The sequence below is a fragment of the Pongo pygmaeus genome, chromosome 10, assembly GCF_028885625.2.
Source record: "Pongo pygmaeus isolate AG05252 chromosome 10, NHGRI_mPonPyg2-v2.0_pri, whole genome shotgun sequence".
Lineage (NCBI taxonomy): Eukaryota > Metazoa > Chordata > Mammalia > Primates > Hominidae > Pongo > Pongo pygmaeus.
The window spans coordinates 122,157,400-122,177,891 of NC_072383.2; the positions used below are offsets into that span (position 1 = coordinate 122,157,400).

Below are 20,492 nucleotides of genomic sequence, written 5' to 3' on the forward strand. Positions count from 1 at the left end.
AATTAGCCAGGCATGGTGGTGAACACCTGTAGTCCTAGCAACTCAGGAGGCTGAGGTAGGACAATCACTTGAGCCTAGGAGGTTGAGGCTACAGAGAGCTGTGATCACCCCACTGCACTCTAGCCTGGGCGACAGAGCAAGACCCTGTCTCAAAAAATAAATTAAAAAAAAATGCTGGCCACACACCGTGCCTCATGTGTGTTATCCCAGCACTTTGGGAGGCCAAGGCGGGCAGATTACCTGAAGTCAGGAGTTTGAGACCAGCCTGACCAACATGGTGAAACCCTGTTTCTACTAAAAATATAAAAATTAGCTGGGCGTATTGGTGTGTACCTGTAGTCCCAGCTACTTGGGAGGCTGAGACAGGAGAATCTCTTGAACCTGGGAGGTGGAGGTTGCAGTGAGCCGAGATCACGCCATTGCACTCCAGCCTGGGCGACAGAGTGAGACTTTGTCTCAAAAAAAAAACAAACCCGTCTCTACTAAAAATACAAAAATTAGCTGGGTGTGGTGGCACATGCCTGTAGTCCTAGCTGCTTGGGAGGCTGAGGCAGGAGAATCGCTTGAACTTGGGAGGCAGAGGTTGCAGTGAGCTGAGATCGCGCCACTATACTCCAGCCTGGGCGACAGAGCAACAAGACTCCCTCTCAAAAAAAAATGCTTTGCGAATTGAGCCAGACCTGGTGGCTCATGCTTGTAATCTCAAAAACTCAGGAGGCCAAGGCCAGAGGATCACTTGAGCCCAGGAGTTTGAGACCAGCCTGGGCAATATAGGGACACCTTGTCTCTACAGAAACAATTAAAAATTAGCCTGATGTGGTGGCATGTACCTGTGGTCAAAGCTACTCGGGAGGCTGAGGTAGGAGGATGACTTGAGCCTGGGAGGTGGAGGCTGCAGGGAGCCGTGATCGTGCCACTGCACTCCAGCCTGGGCGACAGAGCGAGACGCCCTCTAAAAAGGAAAAAGAAAATAGCTTTATGAATTGAATCTTTCCAAAACACATGGTTTTAAATCAACATCCCACCAGAGCTGAGCACAAGTGTGACTCTCTCCGGGTTGAAAAGCCTCTTTATCCATTTAATCCTCTCTGGCCCTCCCTCCCCTCCAGCGTGGATGCAACTAGAGAGACAAATCGCCTGGGAAGACTGATCAATCACAGCAAATGTGGGAACTGCCAAACCAAACTGCACGACATCGACGGCGTACCTCACCTCATCCTCATTGCCTCCCGAGACATCGCGGCTGGGGAGGAGCTCCTGTATGACTATGGGGACCGCAGCAAGGCTTCCATTGAAGCCCACCCGTGGCTGAAGCATTAACCGGTGGGCCCCGCGCCCTCCCCGCCCCACTTTCCCTTCTTCAAAGGACAAAGTGCCCTCAAAGGGAATTGAATTTTTTTTTTACACACTTAATCTTAGCGGATTACTTCAGATGTTTTTAAAAAGTATATTAAGATGCCTTTTCACTGTAGTATTTAAATATCTGTTACAGGTTTCCAAGGTGGACTTGAACAGATGGCCTTATATTACCAAAACTTTTATATTCTAGTTGTTTTTGTACTTTTTTTGCATACAAGCCGAACGTTTGTGCTTCCCGTGCATGCAGTCAAAGACTCAGCACAGGTTTTAGAGGAAAGAGTCAAACATGAACTAGGAAGCCAGGTGAGTCTCCTTTCTCCAGTGGAAGAGCCGGGACCTTCCCCCTGCACCCCCGACATCCAGGGACGGGGTGTGAGGAAGACGCTGCCTCCCAATGGCCTGGACGGGATGTTTCCAAGCTCTTGTTCTCCTAACGTCTCGACAGGCGCTCACTGAAGTGTATGAATATTTTTTAAAAAGGTTTTTGCAGTAAGCTAGTCTTCCCCTCTGCTTTCTCGAAAGCTTACTGAGCCCTGGGCCCCAAGCACGGGCTGGGCATAGATTTCCTCTTCCACAAGCTGCCGCTTTTCTGGGCACCTTGAAGCATCAGGGCGCGAAAGCAAACTAGATGTGGGCAGGGAGAGTGTTGCTTACCTGCCCTGCTGGGGCAGGGTTTCCTGAAACTGGGTTAATTCTTTATAAAAATGTGAACACTGAATTTATTTTAAAAAATAATAATAAAAATTAAAAAAAATTAAAAATAAATAAAACCACAGAAAACAACTTACATGTATATAGGTCAAAGTGAGTGAAGTGGCTGCTTTTTTTTTTTTTTTTTTTTTTTGCTTTTTTTTTTGCTTTTTGTAGAAGAGATTGAGAATGGTACTCTAATCAAAAATAAAGTTTTGTAGTGGGACCAGAAATTACTTACCTGACATCCACCCCCATTCCCCCTCATCCTGCTGGGGTTGAAAGTTCCAGACCTGCTGTCGAGGCCTTGTGTTTGTCAGACACCCAGTGTCCTCTTGCAAGGACGCAACTGTGAGGTGAGGTATGAGCCTAGGAGCCCAGGATCCCTGACCCCAGCCGCTGCTGCCAGCCTCAGAAAGGCACCCAGGTGTGCAGGGGAGCACGCACGGCCCGGCGGCCCCCAGGAATCAAGGATAGGGCTAAGGTTTTCACCTTAACTGTGAAGGCAGGAGGAATAGGTGGCTGCTTCCTCCCGCCCTTCACAGAACTGATTCTCACGCACTGTCCCTTCAGTCCAGGGGGCCGGGGCTCAGGAGCCATGACCTGGTGTCTCCTGCCCACTCTGGTCCCAGGTAAATGTGAATGGAGACAGGTATGAGAGCCTGTCCTCGTCTTTGATTACCCCCCAACCCCACCTCGGGCCTCACGACGGTGCTACCTAAGAAAGTCTTCCCTCCCACGCCCCCGCCACTAGCCTGGTCAGTGGTCAGCAAATTGGAAGAGGATCCGATGGGAGTGTAAATGTGAGACACAATGTCTTGATTATACCTGTTTGTGGTTTAGCTTTGTATTTAAACAAGGAAATAAACTTGAAAATTATTTGTCATCATAAAAATGAAACAAATTAAAATATTTATTGCCAGGCAAGGCCACCTGTGTGTCTTTGTTTTTACAGTTTGACTGTGTCACACCAGCATGTCTAAGCTTTGGTAAGCATCCTCCTGGGGAACCAGAAAAGCTTACTGATGTTATTTTGAGCGTGTTTCCCAGAACTCTGAGCTCTTTGGTTTCCTCATGTGTATACTGGGGACCATAGGGTGTGTGAAGATTAAAAGTTAATGCTTTTTTTTTTTTTTTTTTGAGACAGTCTCACTCTGTTACCTAGGCTGGAGTTCAGTGGGGCAATCTCAGCTCACTGCAACCTCCAACCTCCACCTCCTGGGTTCAAGCAATTCTCGTGCCTGGGCTACCTGAATAGCTGGGATTACAGGCATGTACCACCACACCCGGCCTTTTTTTTTTTTTTTTTTTTTTGAGATGGAATTTCGCTCTGTCGCCCAGGCGGGAGTGCAGTGGCACGATCTGGGCTCACTGCAACCTCCATCTCCCAGGTTCAAGCAATTCTGCCTCAGCCTCCCAAGTAGCTGGGATTACAGGTGCCAGCCACCACACCCGGCTAATTTTTTTGTATTTTTAGTAGAGACAGTCTTTCACTATGTCGACCAGGCTGGTTTAGAACTCCTGACCTCAAGTGATCTGCCCGCCTTGGCCTCCCAAACTGCTAGGATTACAGGCATGAGCCACTGCACCCGGCCACAGTAGAAACAGGGTTTCACCATGTTGGCCAGGCTGGTCTCAAACTCCTGACCTTAAATGATCCACCCGCCTCGGCCTCCCAAAATGCTGGGATTACAGGCATGAGCCACCACACCCAGCTTAAAAGTTAATGCATTTTGAGCCTTAGAACAATGGCACATAGTAAGCATCATAAATTTTAGCTGATGTCATTGTGACTTATAATTTACTAGACTTGATTCTCAGGAGGCTCTGAATCATCACTGCACCTGTCTTGTGCTGGAAGTCCCTATTACCAGCCCAGATCCCTGTCCCCTCCATGCTTGGGCACTGGTGGCAGATTGGAACAGTGAATAGAGCCCTTGGCTTAGATGCAAAAGATCCAGTTCCAGCATCAGTTTTAAGTGTCAGCCATGTGACATTGGTCAAGTCACTTCCCCTCTCTGAAACTTGTCTCAGATAGGGATAATCTCTGCCCACTTGACTTGCCTCCTCCCCCAAAGATTCAGGCATCAGTATTATATCCTCACCTTGGAGGGGACATGTGGCTGCTGGAACAGAACCTCTGCTTCCAATCCACTGCTGTGTAACTTGGGCAGGTACATAGTCTCCTTGTGTGTCAGTTTCCCTCCCTGTAACATGCAGACAGTAATAATACTTGTACGGGGTGATTGTGAGGATTTAATGAGTTAATACCAAAAAAAAAAAAAAGCACTTGGAATAGTGCCTTGCACATAGACAATCCAATAATCAGTATTAGCTATTATTAGAATTAAAAATTTGGCTAGCTTCTATTCAGTGTTTACAAGTACTCAGGACTAATAGCTAATAAGTGCCTCCAAGTTCTGATATGTAGTTGCTATATTTATTTGTTCATTTTACTTTTTGTAGAGATAGGGTCTCACTATGTTGCCCAAGCTAGTCTCAAACTCCTGGCCTCAAGCGATCCTCATGCCTCACCCTGCCACAGGGCTGTGATTACAGGCATGCATGAGCCACTGTGCCTGACTTATTTGTTCTTTTTTTTTTTTTTTTGAGATGGAGTCTTGGTCTGTCTGTCGCCCAGGATGGAGTGCAGCGGCGCAATCTCAGCTCACTGAAACCTCCACCTCCCGGGTTCAAGCGATTCTCCTGCCTCAACCTCCTGAGTAGCTAGGATTACAGGCGTGCATCACCACACCCAGCTAATTTTTGTATTTTTAGTAGAGACGAGGTTTCACCATGTTGGCCAGGCTGGTCTCCTGACCTCATGATCTGCCCATCTCCCAAAGTGCTAGGATTAAAGATGTGAGCCACTGCGCCCAGCCCTATTTGTTCATTGTAAAAGATGACTGCTGGCCAGGCACGGTGGCTCATACCTGTAATCCCACCACTTTGGGAGGGCGAGGCAGGCGGATTATGAGGTCAGGAGCTGACATCCTGCCACTGCACTCCAGCCTGGGCGACAGAGTGAGACTCCGTCCCAAATAAATAAAAGATGATTGCTACAGCAACCACTTCCCGTGCCTTCTGAGACTTGGCTTGAAAACCTACCTTTTTTTTTTTTTTTTTTGAGACAGAGTCTCATTCTGTCGCCCAGGCTGGAGTGCAGTGGCATGATCTCAGCTCACTGCATCTTCTGCCATCCAGGTTCAAGCAATTCCCCTGCCTTAGCCTCCTGAATAGCTAAGTTTTGTATTTTTAGTAGAGACAGGGTTTCGCCTTCTTGGCCAGGCTGGTCTTGAACTCCTGACTTTGTGATCCACCCACCTTGGCCTCCCAAAGTGCTAGGATTACAAGCGTGAGCCACTGCGCCTGGTGAAAACCTACTTCTAAGCCTGTTCCTCCCCGGTCTAGGTTTGTAGTTGGAATCCTGCAGTGTGAGAACCGCCAGAGCTCAGCTGACGTCACAGCTCTGTTATCTGTGGTCAAGCTAGGCCCATCTCTAGGAGAATCACCCCAGGACTTATTTTCCAAAATGCCCGCCTGCCAGCATCAGATTTTACCAAGAGTTGCACTCCAAGCATTTCTCACCGTAACTTTTTTTAGTCTCCTGGGGTACCACAGCCACCCAGGCCATCTTAACCTTTCTCTCTGAGTGGGTTCTCTTACCCTATCTATCCCCACAGGGAGGCAGGGGAGCATTTATGTATTTGGAGACAGGGTCTCACTCTGTCACCCAGGCTGGAGTGCAGTGGTGTGATCATAGCTCACTGCAGCCTCAAACTCCCGGGCTCAATTAATCTTCCCGCCTCAGCCTCCCCAGTAGCTGGGACTACAGGTGCTCACCACCATGCCTGGCTAATTTTTTATTTTTTGTAAAGATAGGGTCTTACTATGTTGCCCAGGCTGGTCTTGAACTCCTGGGCTCAAGCAATCCTCTCACCTTGGCCTCCAAAAGTGCTGCAATTACAGGCTTGAACCACTATGCCTGGCCAGGGTTGCAGTGTTACACAGGGTTCTAGGGATTAGGAGCCCTGATCTAACGATGCTGTTGAGACAGTGTTCTGGACTAGACTCTTAAACACTGCCAACTCTTCCTGGAAGGCAGAGTGGTTGAAGCCTGGTTGTGGACTTTGTATCTGGGCTCAAGTACTGCTTCTACCACTTTCTAGCTGAGGACCTTGGACAAGACTTTTCACCCATTATGCCTTAACCTCCTTGGGAGGACCCCAAGGACAATAGTGATACCCATCCCACAAAAGTATGTGGGACAGCATCGGAAAGGTACTTAGAACGATGCAGGCGAGGCATACAGTAAATTATTACTATTACTAGGACTTGCCAGCGACTCTGGACCCATAGACTTGGCAGCTCCGCGCCCGGGCCTTGGAATCAGGCCTGCATTTGTCTCCTGGGCAAGCTGCTTCCTAGCTCCACAGTCAGAGTTTGTTTCTAAACCTATAAACTGGCCGGGCACGGTGGCTCACGCCTGTAATCCCAGCACTTTGGGAGGCTGAGGTGGGCGGACCATGAGGTCAGGAGTTCGAGACCAGCCTAGCCAATATGGTGAAACCCCATCTCTACTAAAAATACAAAAATTAACCCAGTGTGGTGGCATATGCCTGTAGTCCCAGCTAGTCGGGAGGCTGAGGTAGGAGAATCTTGAATCTGGGAGGCGGAGATTGCAGTGAACCCAGATGGTGCCACTGCACTCCAGCCTCGGCGATAGAACAAGACTCCGTCCCCCCACCCCCCACCCCCCAAAAAAAAGCCAGGTGCGGTGGCTGACGCCTGTAATCCCAGTGTGTCCGGAATTGGTGGGTTCTTGGTCTCACTGACTTCAAGAATGAAACCGCGGACCCTCGCGGTGAGTGTTACAGTTCTTAAAGGCCGCGTGTCTGGAGTTTGTTCCTTCTGCTGTTCGGATGTGTTCGGAGTTTCTTCCTTCTGGTAGGTTCGAGGTTTCGCTGGCTCAGGAGTGAAGCTGCGGACCTTCACGGTGTTATAGCTCTTAAGGCAACGCGTCTGGAGTTGTTTGTTCCTCGCGGTGGGTTCGTGGTTTCGCTGGCTTCAGGAGTGAAGCTGCAGACCTTCAGGGTGAGTATTACAGCTCATAAAGGCAGTGTGGACCCAAAGAGTGAGCAGTAGTAAGATTTATTGCAAAGAGCTAAAGAACAAAGCTTCCACAGTGTGGAAAGGAACCCGAGCGGGTTGCCACTGTTGCCGCGGGCAGCCTGCTTTTATTCTCTTATCTGGCCCCACCCACATCCTGCTGATTGGTAGAGCCTAGTGGTCTGTTTTCACAGGGCCCTGATTGGTGCATTTACAATCCCTGAGCTAGACACAGAGGTTCTCCACGTCCCCACCAGATTAGTTAGATACAGGGTGTGGACACAAAGGTTCTCCAAGGCCCCACCAGAGTAGCTAGATACAGAATGTCGATTGGTGCATTCACAAACCCTGAGCTAGACACAGGGTGCTGATTGGTGTGTTTACAAACGTTGAGCTAGATACAGAGTGCCCATTGGTGTATTTACAATCCCTGAGCTAGACACAAAAGTTCTCCACGTCCCCACCAGACTCAGGAGCCCAGCTGGCTTCACCCAGTGGATCCTGCACTGGGGCTGCAGATGGAGCTGCCTGCCAGTCCTGCGCCGTGCGCCCGCACTCCTCAGCCCTTGGGTGGTCGATGGGACTGGGCGCCATGGAGTGGGGGGTGGCGCTCGTGGAGGAGGCTCTGGCCGCACAGGAGCCCACGGAGGGGGTGGGAGGCTTAGACATGGAGGGCTGCAGGTCCTGAGCCCTGCCCCACGGGAAGGCAGCTAAGGCCCGGCGAGAAATTGAGCACAGCGCCGGTTGGCTAGCACTGCTAGAGGACCCAGTACACCCTCCGCAGCCGCTGGCCCGGGCGCTAAGCCCCTCATTGCCCGGGGCCGGCAGGGCCGGCCGGCTGCTCCGAGTGCGGGGCCCGCCAAGCCCACGCCCACCCGGAACTCCAGCTGGCCCGCAAGCGCCGCGCGCAGCCCCGGTTCCCGCTCGCGCGCCTCCCTCCACACCTCCCTGCAAGCTGAGGGAGCGGGCTCCGGCCTTGGCCAGCCCAGGAAGGGGCTCCCACAGTGCAGCGGTGGGCTGAAGGGCTCCTCAAGTGCCGCCAAAGTGGGAGCCCAGGCAGAGGAGGCGCGGAGAGCGAGCGAGGGCTGTGAGGACTGCCAGCACACTGTCACCTCTCACCAGCTCTTTGGGAGGCCGAGGCGGGTGGATCACAAGGTCAGGAGATCGAGACCATCCTGGCTAACACGGTGAAACCCTGTCTCTACTAAAAATACAAAAAAATTAGACGAGTGTGGTGGCAGGTGCCTGTAGTCCCAGCTACTCAGGAGGCTGAGGCAAGAGAATCGCGTGAACGTAAGAGGCAGAGCTTGTAGTGAGCCGAGATCGCGCCACTGCACCCCAGACTGGGCGACAGAGCGAGAGACTCCATCTCAGAAAAAAAAAAAAAATCTATAAACTGGTGCACTAGTACCGGTCCCCATCTCCCCAGGTTATGAGGAACAAATGAGATAATCCACAGAGCAGGCGAAACACATTGAGTAAACCACTGTTATTTACTAAGAAGACAGGCTCACGGAATGGTTGCGGCAGCCTCATTAGTTCCTTTGCAAAGTGCAGACACTTGCTCTCTGTTTCATTGATTCCTAAATGCATTTTGTTCACATCTTAAGACCTCTGAAATCAGGATGAGTCCTAAAATCGATAGCTTCTTAACATTTTAGTTTGCAGCAATCTTTCCCTTCATAGTGACACCAAATAATGGTGCATCGCTTAAACTGAATGAATGCAATTGATTCATTATACAATGAAATGTAGATATGTGACATATACATACATACACCGTGTATACCATCGTAACTAAGAGACCACTCTAGATAAGCTATGGAAAGTATAAAAATCATTTTACTTTAATATAAAATCACATAAAGAAAGGCATGTTGGCTAAATCAAATATTCACTAAATATCAGTGAAGTCACCACTGGAATCTCAATAGCACATTTTCCTGCTTTCTTTTCTCCCTTCTGCTAACCATTGAAAACCAGGGTCATCCGTGGGAGCAGATGAGTAGGACATGTGTCTGCATGCTGGAGGCCCTGGGGGTTGATGTGGGAGCAGGAAGTGGACCCCCCCACCCTGCACATCCCTTCTGTTTTTCTTGATTTCAGCCTCACTGGCCCAGGCCAAATCTTCAAGGGTGTCTAGTTCTGCAGCCAGGGAGAAAATGATGCCAAGAGAACCTCGTCTCCTCCCTCCTCAGTCTGCTTTGAAGGGGAAATAAATACACAGGCCCAGTATGTCTGTGTGGCACAGGGAGGTGGTTTTGCCAGGCATCTTGGAAGGTTGTCTTCTAGACTCAGAGCCATAGCCTTAGTTGTGGCCTTGGATCTAGGTCTGTTTCCCCGATCGAAAAAAGAACCTGGTGTGGAGACAGAGAGGGGTCAGGGTAAGCAGAAGGAACAAAGCAAGGGGTGCAGAAACCCCCATAAAATTTCTAAGTAGCTCTTGCAGCTGTTGACTCAAAAATATGTCCAGGCCAGGCATTGTGGCTCACGCCTGTAATCCTATGATTTTGGGAAGCTGAGGCAAGAGGATGAGGATCGCTTGATCCCAGGAGTCTGAGACATGCCTGGGCAGCATAGTGAGACCCCATCTCTAAAAAAAAAAAAAAAAATTAACCAGGCGTGGTGGCACACACCTGTAATCCCAGCTACTCAGGAAGCTGAGGCAGGAGAATCGCTTGAACCTGGGAGGCAGAGGTTGCAGTGAGCCGAGATTGCACCACTGCACTCCAGCCTGGGTGACAGAGCAAGACCCTATCTCAAAAAAAAAAAAAAAACGAAAAAGCAAAAAAAAAAAACACAAAAAACCCGGGTGCGGTGGCTCACGCCTGTAATCCCAGCACTTTGGGAGGCGGAGGCAGGCGGATCATGAGGTTAGGAGATCGAGACCATCCTGGCTCACACGGTGAAACCCCGTCTCTACTAAAAATACAAAAAATTAGCCGAGTGTGGTGGCGGGCACCTGTAGTCCCAGCTGCCTCGGGAGACTGAGGCATGAGAATGGCGCGAACCCGGAAGGCGGAGCTTGCAGTGAGCCGAGATTGCGCCACTGCACTCCAGCCTGGGCGACAGAGTGAGACTCCGTCCCAAAAACAAAAACAAAAGCAAAAAAAAATTCATTCATTCATTCATTCACTCATTCATTCTAGTAGCTCATTAAGTTTATCTGACCCTGAAAGGGTGGCCCACGCTCATTAGCCACTAGCCACATGTCCTCAGGCTAGCTCATGCACAGAACACACATTTCACTTTTGCTCTATTAGGCTCAAACTCCAATTAGGTGTCCTAAGCTCCCGTAGAAGGACGCTGAAAGAAATGAGTAGCTTATGCCTTCTGGAAGCCTGATTTGCAACAAGATAGCCAATGGAAGTCCTAAATGAACACCTTCACTTCGGACACCTGGGTGGAGGTGCTCTTTCATTATCTTACCTCAGAAGACCCTTGTGGAAGAAACACTTCCATTAGGCTGGGTGCAGTGGCTTACGCCCGTAATCCTAGCACATTGGGAGGCTGAAGCGAGCAGATCGCTTGAGCTCAGGAGTTCCAGACCAGCCTGAGAAATGTGGAGAAACCCCATCTTTACCAAAAATACAAAAATTAGCTGGGCGTGGTGGTGAACACCTATGGTCTCAGCTACTCGGGAGGCTGAGGTGGTAGGATCGCTTGAACCTGGGAGGCGGAGGTTGCAGTGAGCTGAGATCAAGCTACCAGACACCAGCCTGGGTGACAAAGTGAGACCCCATCTCAAAAAAAAAAAAAAAAAAAAAAAAAGGGAAAAAGAAACACCCCCATTGGCCTTACTTTGACCCTGTCTCCCAATCCTTCTCCACAAGGCAACCAGAGTGAGCTTTTTGTATGTAAATACAGTCATGTTACTCTCCAGCTTAAAACCATCCAATGTCTCTTCCCAATGTACCTAGAATAAAACCCACAGTCAGCACCGGAATCCACGTGGCCCTGGGTGACCCAGCCCCTCCCACCTCTCCAATCCCGCCTCCATTCTCTTCCCTGTTCCAGTCACCATGGTCTTCTGTTCTGAAAATTTCTTTCTTTCTTTTTTTTTTTTTGAGACAGAGTTTCACTCTGGTTGCCCAGGCTCAAGTGCAATGGCATGATCTCGGCTCACGGCAACCTCCGCCTACCGGGGTTCAAGCAATTCTCCTGCCTCAGCCTCCTGAGTAGCTGGGATTGCAGGCATGCGCCACCATGCCCAGCTAATTTTGTATTTTTAGTAGAGATAGGGTTTCTCCATGTTGGCCAGGCGGGTCTCGAACTCCGGACCTCAGGTGATCTGCCCGCCTTGGCCTCCCAAAGTGCTGGGATTATAGGCAAGAGCCACTGCGCCTGGCCTGTTCTGGGAATTTCTGTAGCCTGAAGCTCTTACACTTACTGTTCTGTCTACCAGGAATGCTCTTTTGTTTTGGTGGGAGACGGGATCTTGCTCTGTCATCCAGGCCGGAGTGTAGTGGTGTGACCATGGCTTACTGTAGCCTGGACCTCTTGGGCTCAAGAGATCCTCCCAAGTAGCTGGAACTACAGGCACGTACCCAGCTATTTTTATTCTTTTTTGTAGAGATGAGGTCTCTACAAAAAAGTTCTCTATGTTGCCCAGGCTAGTCTCAAACTCTTGGGCTCGAGCGATCCTCTGGCCTCGGCCTCCCAAAGTGCTGGGATTACAGGCATGAGCCACTGCGCCTGTCCTGGAATGCTCTTCCTTCCGGTCTTTATTGTACTTCAGTGATCAGTTTGAATGTCACCTCCTCCTGTTCACTCTCTGACTCCCTCTACTAGAATGTGAGCTCCATGAGCCAGAGACTTTAGGGTCTGTTCACTGCTGTATCTTCAGCACCTACAACAGTGCCTGGCACATGGTAGACCCTCAGTAAATATTTGTTGAATGAATGGAGTACAGGAAAGCTGCAGCCTACTGTCCTGACACCTGGCAACTAAGAGGGCACATATCAGTGTGGTCCAAGGGTTCCCCAAATCAGAATTGCCCAAGGAACTTGTGAAAAAAATCCAGATTTCTGAGCTTCATCCAAGAACCACTGACTTGATTTCTTTTCCTTTTTCTTTCTTTTTGTTTTTTTTTGAGACAGAGTCTTGTTCTGTTGCTAGGCTGGAGTGCAGTGGCGCAATCTCGGCTCACTACAGCCTCCGACTCCTGGGTTCAAGCAATTCTCCTGCCTCAGCCTCTTGAGTAGCTGGGACTACAGGCATGGGGTTTCACCATGTTGGCCAGGATGGTCTCAATCTTCTGACCTTGTGATCTGCCCGCCTCAGCCTCCAAAAGTGCTGAGATTATAGGTGTGACCCACTGCGCCTGGCTTTTTTTTTTTTTTTTGAGACGGAGTCTCGCTCTGTCACCCAGGCTGGAGTGCAGTGGCGCGATCTCGGCTCACTGCAAGCTCTGCCTGCTGGGTTCACGCCATTCTCCTGCCTCAGCCTCCCGAGTAGCTGGGAATACAGGCGCCCACTACCACACCTGGCTCATTTTTTGTATTTTTAGTGGAGATGGGGTTTCACCGTGTTAGCCAGGATGGTCTCCATATCCTGATCTTGTGATCTGCCCGCCTTGGCCTCCCAAAGTGCTGGGATTACAGGCGTGAGCAACTGCGCCCAGCCTACTGACTTGATTTCTGAGAATCTGAATTTTACACAAGCACCTCATTCTTGGTATAAGAGGCAGCATCTGAAGAACTATGGGATCAACTCTGGTGCACAGACATGAGGGAAGTATTCAGAGGAAAGCGCATAGCATGTTCCAATGCTGGGACACGGCTCATTCAACGTGGGACAGGGAGAGGTCCTTGGGCATTTCCCACAGCCAGGCTGAAACTGCCTGTTGCTCCAGTTCTATTCTGGTTATCAAGAGGATATTGACTCCCTTTTTTCTTTTTTTTTTTGAGATGGAGTCTTGCTCTATTGCCCAGGCTGGAGTGCAGGGGTGTGATCTCAGCTCACTGCAACATCCTCCTCCCAGGTTCAAGTGATTATTCTACTTCAGCCTCCCAAGTAGCTGAAATTACAGAGGCCATGGCTAATTTTGTATTTTTATTTATTTATTTAATTTTTATTTTTATCTATTTATTTTTTTCAGACGGAGTCTCGCTCTGTCGCCCAGGCTGGAGTGCAGTGGTGCGATCTTGGCTCACTGCAACCTCTGCTTCCCAGGTTAAAGCGATTCTCCTGCCTCAGCCTCCCAAATAGCTGGGACTATAGGTACATGCCACCACACCCAGCTAATTTTTGTATTTTTAGTAGAGACGGGGTTTCTTTTTTTTTTTTTTGAGACAGAGTCTTCCTCTGTTGCCCAGTTTGGAGTACAGTGGTGTGATCTTGGCTCACTGCAACATCCGCCTCCGGGGTTCATGCCATTCTCCTGCCTCAGCCTCCTGAGTAGCTGGGATTACAGGAGCCTGCCACCATGCCCGGCTAATTTTTTTGTATTTTTAGTAGAAACGCGGTTTCACCATGTTAGCCAGGATGGTCTCGATCTCCTGACCTCATGATCCTCCTGCCTCAGCCTCCCAAAGTGCTGGGATTACAGGCCTGAGCCACTGCGCCCGGCAGAGACGGGGTTTCACCATGTTGGCCAGGATGGTCTTGATCTTTTGGCTTGGTGATCCGCCCACCTCGGCCTCCCAAAGTCTTGGGATTACAGGCGTAAGCCACTGTGCCCGGCCTATTTTTATTTTTTTTGAGACAGAGTCTCGTTTTGTCGCCCAGGCTGGAGTGCAGTGGTGCAATCTCAGTTCACTGCAACCTCTGCCTCCTGGGCTCAGGCGATTCTCCTGCCTCAGCCTCCGGAGTAGCTGGGATTACAGGCACCCGCCACCACGCCCGGCTGATTTTTGTATTTTTAGCAGAGACGAGGCTTCACCATGTTGGCTAGGCTGGTCTCGAACCCCTGACCTCAGGTGATCCTCCCACTTCAGCCTCCCGAAGTGCTGGGTTTACAGGCGTGAGCCACTGCTCCCGGCCGAGTTTGACTCTTGATTCCATTTCCTGGGCATCACCATGTGCAGCAGGAAACATTTTGGAAAGGTGTTTTCCCTGCCGTAGATTCCATGTAGCCCAAGATTAAGGGTGAATGCACTTAGGAGGTAAATAGATGCGGCTTCAGGTCTGAGTTCCACCGCCACTGACCCGCTGTGTAACCTTTGCAGGTCATTGATCCACTCTGACTCTCAGTTTGCCCATCTGTAAAACAGATCTCCTGAGTAGATGTTTACTCAGTTCAGTGTCTGGCACATGGCAAATGCTCACTAAGTGGGAGCTACGGTGCATCTTTTTTTTTTTTTTTTTTTGAGACAGGGTCTCACTCTGTCACTCAGACTGGAGTGCAGTGGCGCCATCTCGGCTCACCTCAACCTCCACCTCCCAAGCTCAAGTGATTCTCCTGCTTCAGCCTCCTGAGTAGCTGGGATTAAGGCGAACGCCACTACCACCCAGCTAATTTTTGTATTTTTTAGTAGAGCCAGGGTTTCACCATGTTGGCCAGGCTGGTCTCGAACTCATGACCTCAAATGATCCACCCACCTCGGCCTCCCGAAGTGCTGGGATTACAGGTGTAAGCCACTGTGCCTGGCTTAGCTATGGTGAATCTTAAGGTATGGGGAATTATCTTTTCCTTTCCCCAGTCCTACTTCATCTCATCAAATTAAACCCAACAGCCTCTGAGTAATATTGGGAAGAAAACTGCTATTTCCCTGCCCACCATACTTAGCTCACATGAACCACTGCCCCCAGAGGAAGAACCATGACTTTGCTTTCTGGAAGCTACATGCCTGACTGCCTCTTCCTTTGGTTCTTTCCTGAGCTGCTGCTGCTGCTGCTGGGCCAGAGGCGTTCTCCCCTGTGCTCCTGCCCCTTGCCCTCTGCCCCTGCTCCCTTCCAAGCTCCTCAAGGTCCTGTCTCTGAGAAAGAAGGCCTGGGTTATTCCTTTTTTTTTTTTTTGAGTCTCGCTCTGTTGCCCAGGCTAGAGTGCAGTGGCGTGATAATAGTGATAATAGCTTACTGCAGCCTCAAACTCCTAGGCATAATCTCGGCTCACTGCAACCTCCACCTCCCGGGCTCAAGCGATTCTCCTGCCTCAGCCTCCCGAATAGCTGGGATTACAGGCATCTGCCATCACGCCTGGCTAATTTTTGGATTTTTAGTAGAGACGAGGTTTTGCCATGTTGGCCAGGCTGGTCTTGAACTCCTGACCTCAGGTGATCTGCCCGCCTCAGCCTCCCAAAGTGCTGGGATTACAGGAGTGAGCCACTGTGCCCGGTCATCGTTATTATCATTTTTGTTTTCTTTCTTTCTTTCTTTCTTTCTCTCTTTCTCTCTCTCTCTCTTTTTTTTTTTTTTTTTTTTTTTTTTGAGATAGGGTCACGCTCTGCTACCCAGGCTGGAGTGCAGTGGCGTGATAATAGTGATAATAGCTTACTGCAGCCTCAAACTCCTGGGCTTAAGTAATCCTCCAGTCTCATCCTCCTGAGTAGCTGGGACCACAGGTGCAGGCCACCATGCCCAGCTAATTTCACTGGATCTCAGCCAAAAGACCGACAAATGATAGCAGCTAACTAAAAAAAAAAAATTGACCAGGCACAGTGGCTCATGCCTGTAATCTCAGCAATTTGGGAGGCTGAGGCAGGTTGGTCACGAGGAGTTAAAGACCAGCCTGACCAACATGGTGAAACCCCATCTCCACTAAAAATACAAAAATTAGCCAGACATGGTGGCGCATGCCTGTAATCCCAGCTACTCGGTAGACTGAGGCAGGAGAACTGCTTGAACCTGGGAGGCAGAGGTTGCAGTGATCCGAGATTGCACCACTGCACTCCAGCCTAGGCGACAGAGTGAGGCTTTGTCTCAAAATAAAAAACAAACAAACAAAAATGATGCTTTTTCGTTGACATGGGGTCTCACTTTGTTGCCCAGGCTAGTCTCAAACTCCTGGCTTCAAACGATCCTCTTGCCTCAGCGTCCTGTAATCTCTGTTGAGATTACAGGTGTGAGCCATTGCATCCAGCCTGGTCAAACATCACAGGGAGGCAGTGGAGTGTAGAAGCCAGACTTCCTTGGGTTCCTGACTTCACTATTTACCCTCTGTGCGACCTTGGGCAAATTACCTTACCTCTCAGTAGCTATTTCTCCATCTGTAAAATAGTATCTACCTTGTAGGGTCACTGTGACGATTCGATGAATTAATATATGCCAAGTGCCTAGGCTACTGCCTGGCAGATATCATTATAATACACTGGCATTGAGTTTTCCCACGAGCTGCAGCACCAAAACCGGAAGAGTAGAGGGCCTCCCTGCCCTGGGCAGCTGGCCAGCCTCTGCTTGCCCCCGACTACTTCCTTGAGTTATTATTTGGTGGGACCGGGGGGCAGCAAGGTGACACTTACAGCTTTTTTATGATTGTCTTCTCCTCCTTGTTCCTGCCAGCATTGTTGGCCCTAGTAACCACAGCATCTTTTTCTCTTCTTCCTCCTGGGCCTTCTCTTGGTGGAATCAGGCCACTGGGAAATGGGGCAAAAAATAAATGGATTATTTTATTACAGACCTTTTTTTTTTTTTTTTTGAGTTGGAGTCTTTCTCTGTTGCCCAGGCTACAGTGCAGTGGTGCCACCTCAGCTCACTGCAACCTCTGCCTCCCGGGTTCAAGCAATTCTCCTGCCTCAGCCTCCTGGATAGCTAGGACTACAGGCGCCTGCCACCATGCTTGGCTAATTTTTGTATTTTTAGTAGAGATGGGCTTCACCATGTTGCCCAGGCTGGTCTCAAACTCTTGACCTCAAGTGATCCATCTGCCTCAGACTTCCAAAGTGCTGGGATTACAGGCATGAACCACTGAGCCTGGCTTTTATTACAGACCTCTTATCTGTGCAGCTCTGAAAATAAAGGGTCTTAATGATGATGATGATGATGATTATGGTAATATTACGGTTGAAAGCACTAGAGTCAGAGAAATTCTGTTTAAAATTAGAATCTTCCCTCTACCTTTCCAATGTGATGCCTCTTGTTTCTTTTTTTTTTTTTGAGACGGATTCTCGCTCTCTTGCCCAGGCTGGAGTGCAGTGGCACGATCTCGGCTCACTGCAAGCTCCGCCTCCCAGGTTCCCACCATTCTCCTGCCTCAGCCTCCCGAGTAGCTAGGACTACAGGTGCCCGCCACCATGCCCAGCTAATTTTTTGTATTTTTAGTAGAGACGGGGTTTCACTGTGTTAGCCAGGATGGTCTCAATCTCCTGACCCCGTGATCTGCCCACCTCAGCCTCCCAAAGTGCTGGGATTACAGGCGTGAGCCACCGTGCCCGGCCCTCTTGTTTCTTTCTCTTACCTAATTGCATTGGCTACTGCTTCAAGCTTCTCAGTTTTCTAGGAATATGATTGTGTATAAATTATCTAACTTAAGCCTTGGTTTCCTAACCTATAAAATGAGTCTAATAATGGTACCTACCTCAAAGGATTGAGTGATTATCTAAGATGATACATAGTGCTTAACATTCAACAAATATTTATTAAGCTACCTACTGTGGTTAATAAATATTTTGTCTCTGAACTGTTTTGTCTCTGAACAAAACAGACAAAATATATTCTCTCACATAATTTATATTCCAGTGGGAGAAGGAAACAGTCAATAAAGAAATAAGTAAAATAAAAGTATAAATTGTAAGTCAGATGTTGATAAGAGTTAGTTTTTTTTTTTTTTTTTTGAGACAGAGTCTTGCTCTGTCGCCCAGACTGGAGTGCAGTGGCACGATCTCGGCTCACCGTAACCTCTGCCTCCCGGGTTCCAATGATTCTCCTGCCTCAGCCTCCCAAGTAGCTGGGATTACAGGTGTGCACCACCATGCCTGGCTAATTTTGTATTTTTAGTAGAGACGGGGTTTATCCATGTTGGTCAGGCTGGTCTCGAACTCCCAATCTCAGGTGATCCACCCACCTTGGCCTCCCAAAGTTTTGGGATTACAGGCATGAGCCACCACACCAGCCCCTTCCCAATTATGTTACCAAAAAATTTCCTTTTGTGTTTAAGCTAGTTTAAATTGGACTTCTGTCACTTGCAACCATAAGAAGACTGACCAAAATGAAACATTTCAATTATGGCACAGTACAACTCATTACATCCACTTAAGCGTTTTGTTGCAGTGCCCACTAGTAAATTTACCCCCATGGTGTTGTCCCCTTGCTGTGGACTGAATTGTGTGTTTTAATTTTTTTATTTTTATTTATTTTTTAAAATTTTCATTTATTTATTTTTTTCAGACAGAGTCTAGCTCTGTCACCCAGGCTGGAGTGGTGGCGCTATCTTGGCTCACTGCAAGCTCCGCCTCCCGGGTTCACACCATTCTCCTGCCTCCGCCTCTCGAGTAGCTGGGACTACAGGCGTCCGCCACCACGCCCGGCTAATTTTTTGTATTTTTAGTAGAGACAGGATTTCACTGTGTTAGCCAGGACGGTGTCGATCTCCCAACCTCGTGATCCGCCTGCCTCTGCCTCCCAAAGTGCTGTACAGGCATGAGCCACCGCGCCCGGCCTTATTTTTATTTTTTTTGAGATGGAGTTTTGCTATTGTTGCCCAGGCTGGAGTGCAGTGGCGCAATCTCGACTCGCTGCAACCTCCGTCTCCCAGGTTCAAGCGATTCTCCTGCCTCAGCCTCCCGAGTAGCTGGGATTACAGGTGCAAGCCACCATGCCTGGCTAAGTTTTTTGTATATTTAGTAGAGATGAGATTTCACCATGTTGGCCAGACTGGTCTCGAACTCCTGACCTCAGGCAATCCGCCTGCCTCGGCCTCCCAAAGTGCTGGGATTACAGGCGTGAGCCACTGTGCTCAGCCATTACTTAATATTGTTATCAATAATTAAAAAAAATTTTTTTGAGACAGGGTCTTGATCCATTGCCCAGGATCATCATCTTGAACTCCTGGGCTCAAGTGTCCCTCCTGTCCCAAACTCCCAAAGTGTTGGGATTACAGGCATGAGCCACCACACCCGGCCTAAATTTTTGTAATTATAAAATATTGTATTATTTATATTCTAATTTTATTTTATTTTTGAGACAGAGTCTCACTCTATCGCTCAGGCTGGAGTGCAGTGGCAAAATCTCTGCTCATGGCAACCTCCGCCTCCCGGGTTCAAGTGATTCTTGTGCCTCAGCCTTTTGAGTAGCTGGGATTACAGGTGTGTACCACCACACCCGGCTAATTTTTGTATTTTTAGTATTGACGGAGTTTTGCCATGTTGGCCAGGCTGGCGTTGATTGAACTCCTTGACCTCAGGTGATCCACCCTCTTTGGCCTCCCAAAGTGTTGGGATTACAGGTGTGAGCCACCTGCCCAGCTGATATTTTATTATAGATACTTATTATAATAATGATTTAACAAGAAGCATCATCTAAAATTTCCATTTTTCCATGATCTATTATTATATAAATTAAACTTGGTGACTAAAAACAATGGTGACATAATCTCCAATGATGACTCTTTCTTTTTTTTTTTTTTGAGACGGAGTCTCGCTGTCACCCAGGCTGGAGTGCAGTGGCGCGATCTCGGCTCACTGCAGGCTCCGCCCCGCAGGTTCACGCCATTCTCCTGCCTCAGCCTCCCGAATAGCTGGGACTACAGGTGCCCGCCTCCTCGCCCGGCTAAATTTTTTTGTATTTTTAGTAGAGACGGGGTTTCACTGTGTTAGCCGGGATGGTCTCGATCTTCTGACCTCATGATCTGCCCACCTCGGCCTCCCGAAGTGCTGGGATTACAGGCGTGAGCCACCGCGCCCGGCCAACTCTTTGTTATAATTGGCTTTTTTTTTTTTTTTTTTTTAAGATCAGGTGTCACTGTGTTGCCCAGGCTGGAGTGCAGTTGCTATTCACGGGTGCAATCACTGCCCACTGAAGCCTCAAATTCCTGGTCTCATGGGATCCTCCTGCCTCAGCCTCCCAAGTAGCTGAGACTACAGGCACTGAGACTACAGGTGCACACTGCTGTGCCTGGCTTCTTATGGTTGGCTCTGTGGTCCACCTGCTAGCCTGAGCTTCTCACTTGGCTGTGTTCAGTGGGGCACTGGCCGAGGGCTGTGCACAGCTGGGGCTGTCAGCAGGTGTGCCCTGGTTCTCCTTCACATGACCTCTCCATGGGGCTCCACCTTGAGCTTCCTCACAGAATGGTGGTCTCAAGGCAGCATTCTAAGAGCACAGAAACAGAAGCAAGGCCTCTTCCCACCTTAACCCCGGAGGCCTAACAGCGTCACTTCCACCCTGTTCTCGCAGTCAAAGCAAGTCACAGAGCCAGCCTACATGCAAAGAGAGGGAAAGCAGAATCCACGTCTTGATGA

The 20,492-nt window shown here is 49.2% G+C and overlaps 2 protein-coding genes across 11 annotated transcripts in view; one reads left to right on the forward strand and one right to left on the reverse strand.

The window, feature by feature from the left end:
* The window catches only part of KMT5A (lysine methyltransferase 5A), a 26,074-nt gene extending 23,098 nt beyond the window's left edge, over window positions 1-2,976 (forward strand). For all 4 annotated transcript variants that reach the window (XM_054444780.2, XM_054444782.2, XM_054444779.2 and 1 more), the window contains one exon: window positions 1,110-2,976. In XM_054444780.2, the coding sequence (XP_054300755.1) occupies window positions 1,110-1,320 (211 nt within the window). In that variant the 3' untranslated portion in view covers window positions 1,321-2,976. The remainder of the gene's footprint in view (window positions 1-1,109) is intronic.
* The window catches only part of RILPL2 (Rab interacting lysosomal protein like 2), a 37,654-nt gene that overhangs the window by 6,827 nt on the left and 10,335 nt on the right, over window positions 1-20,492 (reverse strand). For 2 of the 7 annotated variants that reach the window (XM_054444785.2, XM_054444783.2), the window contains 2 exons: window positions 16,560-16,673; window positions 1,841-7,136 (listed from right to left, as the gene is read on the reverse strand). In XM_054444785.2, the coding sequence (XP_054300760.1) occupies window positions 7,058-7,136; window positions 16,560-16,673 (193 nt within the window). In that variant the 3' untranslated portion in view covers window positions 1,841-7,057. Of the gene's footprint in view, window positions 1-1,840; window positions 7,137-8,632; window positions 9,516-16,559; window positions 16,674-20,492 lie in introns of those variants that run through there. The other 5 variants (XM_054444786.2, XM_054444784.2, XR_010122746.1 and 2 more) reach the window with 4 other exon arrangements.